At 39.0% G+C, this 15,828-nt stretch overlaps 1 protein-coding gene across 1 annotated transcript in view; it reads right to left on the bottom strand.

The window, feature by feature from the left end:
- Positions 1-1,077: 1,077 nt before the first annotated feature.
- Positions 1,078-15,828, bottom strand: part of galnt18b (UDP-N-acetyl-alpha-D-galactosamine:polypeptide N-acetylgalactosaminyltransferase 18b) — a 77,816-nt gene continuing 63,065 nt past the window's right edge. The window contains exons 7-11 of the mRNA XM_069693439.1: positions 13,784-13,969; positions 10,944-11,081; positions 8,151-8,246; positions 5,547-5,711; positions 1,078-1,702 (exon numbers count right to left, since the gene is read on the bottom strand). Coding sequence (XP_069549540.1) covers positions 1,556-1,702; positions 5,547-5,711; positions 8,151-8,246; positions 10,944-11,081; positions 13,784-13,969 — 732 coding nt within the window. The 3' untranslated portion in view covers positions 1,078-1,555. The remainder of the gene's footprint in view (positions 1,703-5,546; positions 5,712-8,150; positions 8,247-10,943; positions 11,082-13,783; positions 13,970-15,828) is intronic.

Genomic DNA, 15,828 nt, shown 5'->3' on the forward strand with positions numbered 1-15,828 from the left:
TGTTAATGTGCAAGGGAGTACTGTTTTGGTGTTCTTTCAATTAAAATTTTGAGCATGCAGCGGTGCTCTTATTGCATATATTAAGATTAAGATGTTAAAATGTGTTAGTAGGGAGGTCCTTTTGATGAAAGTGGGTTTCCATGTATATTTAATGCCATCGTTTGCCGAGCTCTGCTTGAATGTGGATGGTAACGAGGACAGGCATGTTGAAAACAGGCTGTGCCACTCGTCTCCTCCCCAGTTACACACAGCCGTCAGGGCAGCTCAGCTTCTGCCCCGGCATGTCATTACAAACCGACAACATCACATCCATGGCTGTGCACGTTCTAAAAACTGCTGTGCATGTTTATTAGTCTGATTGGGTGCACATTGTTCAATAAAATGTCAAATCTTAGGCCAAATCTATGTTGGCTCTTCAAGTTCAACCCAAAGACAATAATAAAAAAAACAAAAAACACATGCTGTAACACAAAAAAAAACCTAAAAGGAAATAATGAGGATATCTTTAGTAATTTTCCTGCACGTGCAGAATAATGAAATGACGAGCTTTTCTCAGCTCCTCCGTGTTGAATTTCGTTCTTTAGTTCTCCTTACTTTCTTTTACTCCTCTGCTGGAGACTTGGCAGTAAAGAAATGTAACAATAATGAAGTTTTAACAGTCACATTGCATGAGCCACATATTATTGAATTGAGAACATGTCTGATGTATAGATTTATACAAAACAACATAGCCGGCATCGAGCGATGCAATAAGTAACTCCATGAGCCACAAACCACAGCAGCAACTGTGGATGTGTTGGTCGGGTTTTCTTGCCCCCTGGAAACTTGTTTTGCCTCGTAAATCAGTTCCGTTTTGTTCTCTGCAACTTGCAGCATTTCTGTATTTGTGTTCTCTAAATTTGCAGGGCATCCTGATGCTGTATATGTGATGTCGGCACACAAAGATTTCTGACAATAAAAAAAACAATTTGGGATCAATGGCAGATTCCAATCCATTTAATTTCAATGATACAGTGTATTTTGTATTTGATTGTGCATTTGGTAACACCTTTAAAAAAAGGCACTTGGACTCAGTAGTTTACATCAGTTCTTTTACTGTTATATATTACAAATATTCAAAATATTTACATTTAGAAAATATCATTTTAAGATGTATTAGAACATTTCCCACAACTTTACAGCTGATTTATAAAACCTGAGACACTAAAATAAAATAATTACAGCAGGGACAGATTCAGAAAGCTGCTACACAGTAGCAAATATGAACAAAGTAGAAAAACATATTGGACCCATTATATCTTTTAAGTTAACAAAAATCAGACTGTACTGTATTTACCACAAAATATACTAAATATACTACCTAGTCAAATCTGCAAAATACCCGCCAACTATGGCTGATCCTGTAGGCAAAATAAAATGTTTAACATTTGTCGACCGCTCATCAGAGGACATCATGGTGCTCCAAATCAACTAGTTCAAACATGCACTGCTCTCCTGCTGCTTATCCTTATTCTAACAAAGGAAACGAGTCCATCCAGTGTCTTTCAGAAGTCGATCATAGGGAGCTGCTAAACAGCACATTTGTGATGAACCATTTCTGTCCAGTGCACTTCTGCAGAGCCAGTTGGTAGCCAAACTCATTGTCACTGTTCACTACGAGCTCTAGGCATCTCTTTGATTTCCTGTTCTGAATGGATCCTCCCTGAAAAGATAAAAGCAGGCTGGTTAAAACGCTGGGCTCCAGAAGAACAATTTGTGTGCACAATATAACTTGCCTCCTTTAAACCCACACTGCTGTGAATGGATACGGATGTGAGCTGCTGAAGCGCCCTAAGCTCGCCGTTTTGGCTGAGTCACTATCATCCTCAGTGGGCCCACCAGATAGCATCAACATGGTTTGAAGGCAAAAAACAACAACACAATTGCCAGCACCGTCATTAGCTTTGTTCCTAGGAATGCCAAGATGTTGAGAGAATACACCGAATGAAGAAACTCAACCAAAATAGGAAAAATAGACATGAACAACACAGATTGGAAACAAAGGAGGTCGAAGAGAAATCAAAACAAAGACATGAAGGACACATTAAGTTTCACAGCCATTACAATATTGTTTAAAATCAATTATTTAATAGACAGGAAGCTTTTGGTTTATGGGAAGATGAGAAATATAAGAGCTAATCAGTAAGTGGAAAACAAAATAAGCTCCAACAATTTATTAACTTTAATATGACAGCTGTTGCCAGCGTCTGAACAAAATGAATCACCCTCATAAAATTATTGCACCATGTCCTCATGAAATGAGACAGGATTTTCTCATTACAGTGTCAGGACTGACAAAGGGCAAGTGACTGAAGAGGAGGCCTTCAACAGTCAATACAGCGCAGATAGAGCTGTGAGAAGAGATCTCTTTTCAGCGCTATGAGAGGAATGCAGAGGGATGTGGGAGGAAAAAGACCCAAGGATTGGACAGGTTGTACAGACTCAGCACTAAATTATTCTTTCTATATTTCCACAAGACTGTGGCCTGTCTATGAGGTTCAAGAGACATTTTTATAGATAACAGATTGGTAGTAATGGCTGGGAGTGGGCATTTATGGACTATTATGTAGGGACTGCCTGAGCCAGCCCATGGTGCAGTGTGTGGCACAGTCAAGGCATTAAACCAAAGGCTGTCAGCTGTATAGACCCTGACCTGCACTAGATCCTGTTTGCTGCTACAGTAAATCATTCTGAAAGAGTGGACTGCAGATAAACAGATTATATTATAATGTCTCAAATTCCACACTGCTGTTCTGAACTTACCAGAAATAACTGTGACATTTGAAATGCATCATCTGCCAACATATCGGCCAGCTTTAATTATTTTACCCAGAAATGAACATGTTTTTATGTTCTCTATTTAACACACTCAATAAACACAACGGTGGCTTCTCTCCAGCAGCATTATGGTGGTACTTAATGAAAAATAAACACTTTTCTGGAGTGTTCAGCAAAAGCTGCAGCTTCGTCAGACACTACAGTTTGAAAATTCTTTACGTCGGAGGTCCCTCTGTTTCCACTATGTAGCCAGGATGGCAACCATTGAGTGGGGAAAGTGTTGATTGTTTCACACTCAATGTTTGCACTGTTTTGATTGCATCATCCCAGTACTTATAGTGCACTGCTTGTTTCTGTACTTGACAGCGTGATCGCACTCATGTGTTAGTATGCAAGTACACCATGTAAACACAGCAACTGTGTGTTACTTCACCTGTTTCAGCCCTTCTCAGAGATGGCACACAGAGTTAACCCTGGTCAGTGCTGTTTAGGTTCTGAGTTTTGTGTACAGACGCCTGCATAACTACTCGGAGATCTATTTATTACTGCAAACCTTTAAGATGAGGTAAAATTGCATTGTTTTTAGCCTGACCTGTTCTGTAATTAAGTGACTCACTCCAACATATGTACTCCATGCTGAACTATTAAACCAGCAGGTAAAATATGTCTTATGGTACAATATATGCCAAATGCAGACACCTTCATTACTAACAGGTTAGCGTACCAAAGACTGCACCATTGGTTGTTTCATTTAGAGCAGACACTTTCCAACTGTGAGGTGGACCTCCCCAGAGGGACACCAGAGAGATGAAGGAGAGATGAAGGAGGGAGAGACATGAGTCACAGCTACTACGTGAGGTGAAGGGGACCAGAGGGACATGCAGGTCTTCTCCACAGCAGGTTGTTAGTCATTGTAGTTGTCCTGCTGATTTGGCTCACTTACCAACGTCGTTAGCAGTTAGAGTGACAGCTGAGGCTGAGATAGAACAGGAAGGATGTTAAGGGGCTTTAAAAGTCTCTTCCTATTTTTTATATTCCGTTACTCATACTTTGAGGACATCAATATCTCCGTTGCAAATAAATGTCCATAAATCCACTTAGAAATCTTGGAAAATATATGCTTCTCACATTAACTTGAGAACTTGCCTTGAGTTTTATCCCATTTTCTGTTTCTTTCAGTCTAAAAGTGATCCAGTGTCATATTTCTGTGCATCCATGTGTGCCCTGCAAATAGGCTGCACATTTTCCAGATTGTAAGCAAATATGTGTAGAGCTTTTCTCGTACAAATGACATCCTTATATTCTTAATCCTGCCTACAAAGCTGTGATTGGCTGATTGTTTCTCGAACAGCTCTTGGTAAACACATGACAAGATCTCTATGAATCTCTGAACCAATTGAAGACGTGGGTGGTGATTAACAGGTTTGGAATAAGGCCAAAGTAAAATCCAGAGTCCCTCCTACATTAATTTGTAAAAGTAGCTGCTCTGGGTTTTATTCAGCCAATTTATCGACATTCATTAAAATCTTGGTGCTGCTTCTTAAAAAAGTCTCCAGGATTTTGCAAATTAATATATTTATGAGCACATTGGAAGGTTTTCATTTGATTTAGGTTGCTATCGTTTTACACGAAATTTACAAAGCTACATGCAGAACAATAGATACTTGTTCGAGAAAAATAAAAAAAGCTGCACTTATCCACAAATCGAACTATACAATCCCAACCACTGATCATCTGACCTACCAGCATTTACCGAATCTTTACTTTCAAGGTTTCATTATTTTACAAATCAATGTTTACAAAAATCACTGTGGCTAATGAAAAGCTTTTAAAAGGAGGTGAAGATATTTTCCACATTTCATAAAAAATATCTTTGGTTAACCTGGTTTTGTGCAGAACACTTCAATATTTGAATTTAGATCAAATAAACTTATTCAAAGACTGCTCCATATCCCAAAGTTGCCATGGCTGCATCAGGGTGATCTATTTTAGTTTGAGCTTGACACTTTGCACAAGTGCAGTCAAAATTGTGTCAATAATTGATACCATCTTTCAGAGACATGATATGCTCCAGCCTTGATAATACATCCTCATCATCCCATTTACTGAGTTATACAAAGTTATCTAAAATAAACGCTTTGGGATCACTGTGAGGATATGTGACATATGAGTAGGAGTATGAAAAACCTTTTCATACTTTGTGCCTACCCCTTCGTAAAAACATAAAACACAGGTGTAGTGTTGACATGGTCAAAGGAATATTGTTCTTAACTAACAAGCCTTTTATAAAAGCACGTTGGGGATTTTATACATATTTGACTAAAGAGCAAAAACAATCTGTGATTACCACTGAACTGACAGCATACCAGACAACAATGTGAGGTCTTTTGAGCCCAAATCAAAGCGTGCAGTAAATCTAATTCACTTGCTGTCAAGGGGCATGTTGCTGCTTGTTCTGCTGAAATACAGTTTGTAACCACAGACCCACTAATGAAGAAAGACAATCATTAAATTTCAGTGAACTTCGTGCCCAAATAAGTCACAGAATTGAAGGGAATTCTGGCCAAAAGGTACATCAAACTACTTGCATGATAAGCTACCTGCACAGATGGTTCTCCTGTCACTTTCAACAAATTTCCCAAATGGAGGCTTTTTGAGAACAGAAAACTAAATGCTAACTATTGTTTCCTAATTATACTAAATGTGGGTTGTGTATCACGGGTGGTCACCTGAGAGAAGAGCCAGTGGAGCTTCATGTGTTTGGCTGCAGCATAGCTGCACTCAATGAGGCGTGGTCTGCTATTCATATCCACCAGGCACTTGTTGTCGTCGTCGTCAATGGTGGGACTGAGGAGCCCGATGTGGAGCTGCTGAGTACTGGTGTAATACACATTCTGAAAGAAACACCACATGCTGCTGTGAACAGATAACTTGACACCCTCCTGCACATTCAGACTGCTGCGGTTGACAGTTAGATAATGGTCTTGATGGAGCTGTATATGACCATACAGAGACTAAAATATGCAGCAAATGAGACTTACTCTTGGGTTGTCTTTGTAAATAAAAGGGACATCTCTGAGGTTGATTTACATACACATAATATACATATTCATACCATTTGCCTGACTGAATAGAGAACAAGGAAGGATCAGGCAAGGCAAACAAATGAAGCTCATTATTAATTCAGGAACGGAGACAAAACCTGAATAATTGTGCTCTCGCTGATGGAAAGCTTCCTAACCGCTTTTTTCAAGGGCAAATGTTTGCTCATATTAAGCTGACAAAATGCTGTAAATCATTCGCAGGAATACAGCAGAAGAAGCATGTCAATGTGTTCACTGGCACAAAGCTGGCTTTAGCTTGATCTAGTGCACTCAAAAACAAGAAGTCTGTGTACTGTCTACTGACAAGCATAAAACTTTTTCTTCTTCTTTTTTACACATCAAGGCTTCAGTGTCGCCATCTAAAAATGTCACAGGACCCCTTTTTTTTGTAGAACTAGCATTTTTACTTTGACATATCTTTTGCTGATTATATTTGGTTTTACTTAAACAGAGTTTAAAATCTAGCATTTTTACATTTTTTCTGGTATCTTTAGTAAAGGACCCGAGTACTTCCTCACTAGTGGCAGCTTAAAGCATAGAAGTGAACGAGAACTCAGGAGAACACATTCAATAGTTTGTGGTATTGAAATGATAAAAAACTGCAAAAAGAAAACTGGAAAGTGTGATTTATATTAGAGTATAAGTGATTGGGAGCAGACAATTACACAAGAGGTCTGTTTGTAGAAATGAACGAAAGGTTGTCTCCACCATTGTCTGTTATTTGCCTATTCTGCTGCTTGTGTTACTTTTACTCTTCTCATTTGTCAGCCCCAACTGCCTCCTTCACACGAGATATTAAGCAATCAGATTTTCTGTTTGTGCTGCTCATTTTTGGAGCGCAGCAGCCTGCCAGGCCGCATGTGGCGGTGTTTTCTACTGTAGCTGTGCTTAAGTCGGTATGTTTTAGTATAGCTAGAGCTGAAGCTTTGTACTGTATGTTTGCTGACAACCTGCTCTTGTAAAGTCAGTCACGTGTTGGACTGTAAGCTTTGTAATACTCCTCCTTTCATGTGTGCCTTTGTAGTTTCCTTTTAGCACGTTGATGTAGTGCGTTTAGTGCAGCACCTCGGGTACAAAGTCTATCTCTCCCAAAGCAACATCAATGAAAAGTAGCTGACGCTTACAAATGACACATTTTGACTGACTACAGCAAACATTTGCAGCAGCATATGTGTCTGTTTCACTATAATGGCAATCCAGAGACTAATTCCTCTCGATGATGTAACTGAAACATAAAAATAGAGCAGACAAGGTTTGTCTCGCAGAGGAGATCCCTAATCTCATTAGAAATGCTGGTGCCACTCCAATCCTTTTTTTGTTATGGCTGGATTCATAGCACATAACAGAATTATAATTAGCAAGTTTTAAAGTTATCTAGGTCTCAAAAAGGTCTTTGGTCGGTGTAAATATCAATGCCGTCTCAATGAGTGTGAATCACATACAGCAGAATAATTTGAATTGAGAGGGGTAATGTGAGATCAAGCCACACTCTATGAGACAAGTTTACAACTGTCACAGCAAGGTTAAACAATCTCTGAAAACAATCTGCTCCGTCGTAATGGGATGGAGGGATCGATATGAGCTGGAAGAGGCTAGAGAAAGTAAATGATAATCAAGCTGTGCTAACACTTGATGACACTTAAGCTACCCGTTATTTAGGCTGAGAAACATCCTGAACAAGTGGTCTAGAGATTTAAAGACACTGATGAATGAAAACGGATGAAAAACACATTGCAAGCAAGTCATTGAGGTCTATCAGGCTGCATGTTTAAAATTAAAACTGTTTTGCTCTTTTACAAGAAAATAAACCTTTTGACCTTTAAATTAAAAAAAAAAAAGCTGGAGACAAAGGATCAGGTACAATATAACTTTACCCAAAAATAATTTTACACTGTGTTTCCTTAATAATGTAGCATTTTATACGGATTCAGTGAGGACGTGTCATCCCTAAATGGAGAAGTATGAAATCAGAGACGAGTTTGATACGGATTCAAAAACAAGGACTGTTGTTGTGGAAGACAAAACAGAAAACATGATCCCGTTCTATGAGGCAAAGCTACTGAAAGGTTGAGCAATGGTGAGTTATTTCTCCGCAGGCTGGTGGAAGTTTTATTGAGGAAGAAAAACCCAAGATGGTAATAAAATAGAGAGGTGATATATTAAATGTGGCGATAGACTCAATGCTGCAGTGGTGCAGAGACAGAGAAGGGGGCCCGGGAGTGCTCTAACCTGTGGTGTCATCCCGTGACAGAGATACAGGATGGGGACGTTGTCGTTGTCCGGCCCCTGGTCCAGACACAGATCGTTCTTCAGGGAGTTTTTCAGCTGAGAGACAAAGAAAGAAACACACAGATGAACACAAAGAAACAGCAGATGTGATCTTTAGTCAGTGGTATGACAGCATTTACATGTGCAAATATGTAAACCCAGATATTAGTCACAGACACGTAACAGTGTGAAGAAGATCAAGTCGGTCACAATATATGCTGCCATCAATAATTATTTCTAATTTAGAGAAGGCTCACATTGTGAGGTGCAGACCAGTAGGAGCTTCAATTCAAGTTCATTACAACTAAAACAAACAACAATTTTCCAGAACAACATGTGTTATTGACCAAATGTGTTGATGAAGACATCAAGAAAAGAGAAAGGAAACAAAGTGAAGAAGTCTGTTTCTGCTGGATTTTATTTGATCTCAGAGAAGGAGTTTTTAAGAAGAAACTGAGCAACTTAAGTTTAAGTCACTGGAAACAAAATTTACATTTTTGAGTAAGTAAACTACATGTCGCTCTTCTTTTCTGCAGGTAACCCAGTAATTCTTTTGACGGGAGGTCAAAAATCTGTGAAGGACACTGTTGCATTTCTACAATTCATAACCATCTGCTGAGGAAAACCGAACATTGAAGATGGTTGAAATATTATGTTTTGTATGTACAGTCAGTTTTTTTTTATGTCGTTAGAGTAAATATTGTATTTCCTAAACGGTTTAAAAAAAATTATGAAACCATCGTTTTGAATACTTAGCATAATTTGAGAGTAATTTATAAATCAGATGCCAGGTCAATGGAGAACATATTCTGTAAGGAAACTGGAAATAATCTACGTCAACACCCTGATGAAGGCAGGATGGCTGAAAATTTCAGCTGAAATGAACAAAGCATGTGGTGCAGGAGAGTCAGGGCACGTCTTTTAATTTTGATGGACTGTTCCTGATCATGTGTGGCATCCAGTCTGCAGACAAAATCTAGTGCCACAACAGAGGCTGACTGAGGAAGCTGCAAACCACCTGCTCTCTTCAACTCTGCAGTGCATTATTTCTTCTGCAGCGGGACAAAATTATTATCCAAACATTAAATTCTGCTCACTGCTGTGCTTGTTTTTTTTTTTTTTTTTTTTAATGAAAATGTGCTCACGAATTTGTGTGACTTTGGACAAGTGTTACAAACCAAAAGAGGAAAAGCTGTTTACACAGTAATCACCTAATACCCACATCAGCCTGGCACCTTCACATGAACAGAATATAAAGATAAAAAAAAATAATTACAGAAAATACAGAAGAAGCTCAACCTGAGTGGGCTGAAACATCCAAAATGTGAATCATACTCTGAATCCTCTTGAAGTCATTTTTGCTTTATAAAAATGTAAATCAGAGGCGTCACGCTTCACGAACATGACTCAGTCTTTGAGGCCCAGAGGGTTATTCATGCACGTCATGACAAAGGTGTGCCTGATTACAAGATACAAACTGCACTATAGGGCGCTCAGGGATAGTGGTTTGTGTGAGGAGTGAATTAGGCAAAGATGCGATAAGAGGAGCACAGCTTGGGATGATTCCAGCTCCCCATTGGCTCCAGAGATGTCTGTCTATGTGATAATCAGTAAATCCACAGGCAATGCATGGTCCTGTCAATAGCTCAGCTGTAAACATCTCTAGTGCGGTGAAAAAATAGTAAACGTGCAACACTAAGTAACACCTGTGGGGACACAGTCACACTGGAACCGTGTTTAGAGCACCGTGAGCTTCTGTAACATGATGTATTTCTGAGTGAAACATGTAGCTGGAGAATAATACAAGAGGGTGTGATCAAACTGCTTTAACTCGTGCAGGGCTTAGCAAATACAAAAGATATGGACAGTTGGCCTCCATCCATCGCTTCTTCACTCACACTTTTAGATCAGGAGGGGAAGGGAGAAATAAATCAATTGGACCTCAAAGACTTTCTTCATAATTGTAATCAAGAAAGAAAGAAAGACATGTATACCACGAGCAATGTATTTCTGATTTCATTGTGTCTTCGTTGAGCTGTATGGTCTCTTCTGTTTTTTCCTCATACCAGTGTGCTAAACAAGGATGACAATCTGCTGCATGTAATGAATCCTCAAACCTCCATAGCTGACTTGCCCATGAAATGCATGTCACAAATATAGAAAAAAGAGGTCAACTAACTCCGATAAATTAATGTAATGAGGTCCGTCTATTTCCTCACTATATCCATCTGCCATTTGTCGGTGTGTAAAAGAAAAAAAAACGAATCCATGAAACGCAGAATGCAGTTCCATAATACTGCAGTCTGTGTGTCACTTCATATTAGGCTGCATCATATTGATGTGAGGTGGGAGGACTGTTGAAATAAAGCTGTTTGAGAACAACTAGGAATGGGCAAACAGAAACACTGCCAGAATGCCCTGTTGGCTGTCAACGTTTCTGGCTCCTCTGACTAATACATTTCTGCTGCAAAACCTTCTAGTGCTATATTATTTAAAGTAAGCTTTAATTAATCTATACATTAGTGTATCCCAGTAACTAAGTACAATGATCCAACAGAAAAGTGTTCTTCAGTAAGTTTGTGGGAGCGAAGAGTCAAAGTTGCTGCAGCAACTGAACTGTTTGTGTTCCTGACTGCAGCCATCCGGATCCCAACACAAGAGATTAAAATGATTCGCTCAGGTACACTTTAGCCCTGTTTTGGCTTTTGTAGATGGTGAATTGAATTTGGGATGAAGAGGGAGGCGGCAGCTTACCACTCCGTATGCGATGGTGTCGCTGTACATCCTCATCTCGGGGTAGATGTTGACCAGGTACCAGCGGAAAGTTTTACACTGCAGCCTCTTCCTCAGAGCCTTCCTCTCAGAGATGTCGCCGATATCAATCCCTGAGTCCTGGGTTTACGCAAACAGTCACGCATGGCAACATACAGACACACACACAGATGCACAAGAAGCATAAAATTGATTTACTGTGGTTTGTGAAGAAGAGAATCAGATAATGGGCCATTGAGGAGGATTGTGCAGCCGTGTGTTGTGCATTTGAACAGCTTCTACACGGTTTAGATTTTTTCCTGTTCCGACTTGAAAACCATCCGCTATCCAGCTGCCACATCCCACATTAACACTCAGAGACAGTCCCATGTTACCGGTGATGGAAAAAACTGAGTACATTTGCTCCAGTAATGTATTTGAATGCAGTTTTAAGGTGCCTTTGGACTTCAGTGTTTACCTTCTTATGCTATTTTAAGACTTCATTTCTGAAGACTTTTTACTCCACATTTATCTTATCTTACGTGTGTAGTAACTGGTTACTGGTCAGGTTAAGACTGTACATAGAAACCCTTGATAAGCCCACAAAATGCAATACATTGTTAGCATTAAACGAGTGGCTCCCACAGGAGTAATGATTTTAATGGTCTCATTTCACAACCCTCAGATTTAAAGCATCTGTGATTTTACTGCAGCAGGGTTTATAAGCAGTGTTATTTACAGAGTAATTAAACTTTGGATCTGAATATTTCTTCCATTACTGAAATGTTACCATCTGCCCTGTGTTGTCCACTGCAACTCATTGAACACCACTGACGCTTTTCTTTAATACCCAACAAACTGAAGTGGGTGCTAATGTTGCTGATGCGGCTTTCTGGTGCTCAAAAACACTAAAAACTTAACCAAGACCTTAAAATGAACACTGTGTTGATTCTTCACACTGAGATAAATTAACACTGACAATTTTGCTGTGTAGTTAATTCATGGGCTAAAGCTGGGGGTAAATTTCATGCTTCTTGAGTATAGACTCTGTTAAACGCCTCATTATTGACTGAATGAATTGCCTGCAGATGTTCATCTATTCATAACGTGGATTTACATATTTAAACAGATTATACAGGACAAGGAAAAAAACGACTCCGCGAACAAACATTTGACTTCGCCTCAGAGGGATGCTACATTTAACATAAGACGACATTGTATAATTATTTATTTTAATCGACTGAATCCAGTCCAAGATAAAATAAACCTCTGTCGCTTCTGAAAACTGGGAAAAATAACACTAATAGAGCTGTAAAATCACAAGTTTATGAGGTTGTTGACAAGGCAGATATCTTTATTCAATATCTCAAATAATACCAAAAAAAAACTAAAACAGAGCTTCAAGAGAAAAAAATCTGTTGCATTTCTGCTGAAAAAAACCCCAACTTAATAGGAATTATGTCCCTTTTCTATCTTTGTATCTATTTTTTTCTGTATTATTAATCAGTGTGCTTCCAAGTCACAGCTGTAATCCAGTTAGTTTCTTTAATTAATCTTTTAAAAATGTATTGCCCGCTTTTACAATGAATTTTCTAACTGCTAATGTCTCCATTTGGACCATTTTATTGACTCATATTATATATTTATATATTCAGAGGCACATATTTAATTCAGGCCTCTCTGTAACTGACGAGAACATCATTGAATTTGAGCCTTCGTGAGGTGTTGGGCCTCGTTCAACACGACATTTGCGACGGGAGGAGAACAGCTGATAACAGCTGATACTCAACCCGGCAGCATTTCGTTTAGGTGGCTGCAGAACGGACTGTGCTTGTTGGTCCTGCACATATATGGTAGTATTGGCTGATACCATCTGTGGCTTTGCGCATAATTTTTTCACATCTAACCTGGACGACTGACTGTATCAATACTCCCCCCTTTGGATTGCGACACAAAAGAAAAAAGATAAATCAAACTATGAAGAAAGCTCTTCGTCTTGTCATGTTTCTACGAGGGATGGAATAAACAATCAGCATTGCAATATTTCATAATGAGGTCTTTTGTGATACGTTATCAATACAATATCCCAGCGTAATATGCTTTTTAGGGTACTGATCGTTGTCTGCACCCATCTGAAGTGTCAGTGGTTCTGCTATCTGTAACCTTGAGCTGAATTATAGCTGACATCCGACAAGACTGTGTTAAAAAGGTATAAAGTCTATGCAGTTCAGCGTTCATGGTTTCTTCTCATCTGATTATTAAACTGTGAAACGTAGGACGGCTTATAATCAATCTCTGCTTTATGAGAAGTTACAGAAAGGAAGGCTTTTTAAAAAAAAAAATTTTTTTTACTTCTGAGCATTTGTCAACAAAAAAAATAACAGGTACTATTTTTAAAGAAATAGATTATTCTCCAGATTTTCTGTCCCTGCACATCCAAAATTGTTATAATTCCAGCTCCAAGAAGACCCTGTTCAGAGAAATAAAGCCTCCTCTTGGAGCGAGCACAGGTCAGAGCACTCTTCTATTATTATAGATTGAAGATAAAAATGGCAAATGCCATAGGATTCTTTGTGGCCTGGGGCAATACTAGTTTCTGAGGCTAAGGGTCCACTGATTTTTTCCACAGAAGAATATTAGATCTGTTCTTATTTTTGATACAAATGATTGACAAAACACATTTTCCTTGTGGTTGTAGTAAGTAAACCATCGTTATCTGTAGACACTGAGGATAAAATGTTTGCTTAATCAAATATGTAAAAAAAAAAAACATTTCAATAGGATGTTTTTTTTTTTTCTTTTTTTAATGACTACATAAAAACATGATTAATAATGTCACTGACCTCCATGGGAATATTCCACGCCATGTAGACATGGCTTTTAAACTCATCCATCCAAACCTGTGCGACTCTGAGTGCATTTCGCCGCACGTGAGACGTTAGATCCTCAGTGTAGGGTTTATGAGCACGCTCTATGTGGGCGATGTGAGCACAGGGCAGGACCTCCACGCTGCCTCCACACTGCCACACCTGGTTTTAAACATTGGAAATAAAAAGAACAGAGAATATTGTCATTGTTGTACAGTTGTAGCCCAGCAGTCAGTCAGTCTTCTTGATTTGAGAGAGTTCATTTGAAACATTTAATTTGTAGCCTTACAGTAATTCAAAAATACAAAACCAACACACAACCCTCAAGAGTTAAAACCACAGCGTACCAAAGGCTGCACAGACATTGCTGTTCCTCACTGTAGGGTCTTACACCTGATGCTCATGCCAGCTAGAATATGTTCAATTGAGCACCGAAAAATGCCCAAGGTTTTCTCTAGAAATTAATACGTTTCAAAGAGCAAGAAAAACACAATTTCACTATCAAGTCATTTCATTCACTCAAATTGTCATTTTTTCTGTTTAGAACTGCGAACACTTTCAGTTGGTTTATTTGGACAATGTTTCTAAATTAAAAATATCATGTTTGTCTAGTTTTTTTATCCATGTCTCCGTTGTGATGGCAACATTAGACATTAAAAACCAGACTGTGACTCAGGTGTGAGAGTTTGGGGAACTCCACGCTGTCAGTGCAGCGGGTCATGATGGCACCACGTTGAGGCTGCTTAAAGCACGTACTGGCTGACAAGCAGAGGCCCTTCATCACCTCAGCCGCCGACTGCATCCCTGCCTGTGAAGGGGAGTCCCCATGGTGCGGAATGCGAATAGCGCTCAGTGCCCTGGAGGAAAGGCATGACTCCTTGATGACTAAAAGCCAGCGGCACTGAGTCCTCACATAATGAAAACCTCTGGGAGCTTCAGGACCCTGGTGCAGGAAACTCTGCAAAGTCTTCCCAACTGTGATACCTCCATCGAGCAAATGGTGACGGATCACAATAAGTAAAGGGACATTTAGGTTAATACAGTATGTTCTGAGTTGGTTTTCTGAATGGATATCTGCCTTGTGAAAAACATTCCTCCAAGTACTTCTAATTAACATGTAATCCAGTTTTAAAAGTGATAGTTATGTGGTTACATTTTTTTTTTTTGACATATATAAACCCACTTATATTCTTATTTACATTCTTTCCTATGATCACTAAAAACCCATTCGAACATATTGGTATTTCAATTAATTAATAAATCAAAAGGAATTAGAATTTCTGAGTTTAAATAACACTTTGAAAAGAACGAGCAAGAATTAAAGCTTGGAGGGAAATGAATTAGAAAATAAATTAGGCCTTACAATGCTGCTGATTAGTATCAGAATAATTTGAATGGTATCTCAAAATAATTCAGAGACTGCAGAGCAGCAATGAAGATGCGCTCTTCTGTTTACATGCTCACACTGTGTGTGGTCATCAAAGGAGACGTCAGTGTCAGAGCCTGTGGAGGATGCTCAGAAATCACTTACATGTGCTGAGCTCAACATTAGCCCAGGACACCTGGTGTTTCAGCATGAATGAGGTTGAAATCATCACACTGACCAAAATAGCACAGCTGACATCCTTCCTGTCATTTCCATCAAAAAACCCAAAGAAACATGAAAAGAGTTTGGTGCAAATGAGCATCATCAAGGACAAAGAACAAAAATCAGATGTGACCATAAACTGTGGATACGAGTGGGACACAAATAACAGGATACTTGCTTTAGACATTAAACTGTCTGTCAAGAAGATGTGGCTATTACTTTGTCAGTGTGTTGCCGCAGATAAATATTCAGGAACCAAAATCACCTCTTCTTTCTTTTAGAAACATTTCTTTGACTAAACAAATGTTTTTATAAAGAGAAAGAGACGAGTTTTTCAGTTTCTAAACCATGAACCCGCAGGTCCCAGGATTTGAATTTAGAGCTGTTAATGAGCTGAGCATTATGTACTTAATAACACACTGTACCTATTTAT

Source organism: Brachyistius frenatus, unplaced genomic scaffold (assembly GCF_029030835.1).
Source record: "Brachyistius frenatus isolate BFR_SWC_R1_liver_20210118 unplaced genomic scaffold, ASM2903083v1 Contig_15, whole genome shotgun sequence".
Classification (NCBI taxonomy): domain Eukaryota; kingdom Metazoa; phylum Chordata; class Actinopteri; family Embiotocidae; genus Brachyistius; species Brachyistius frenatus.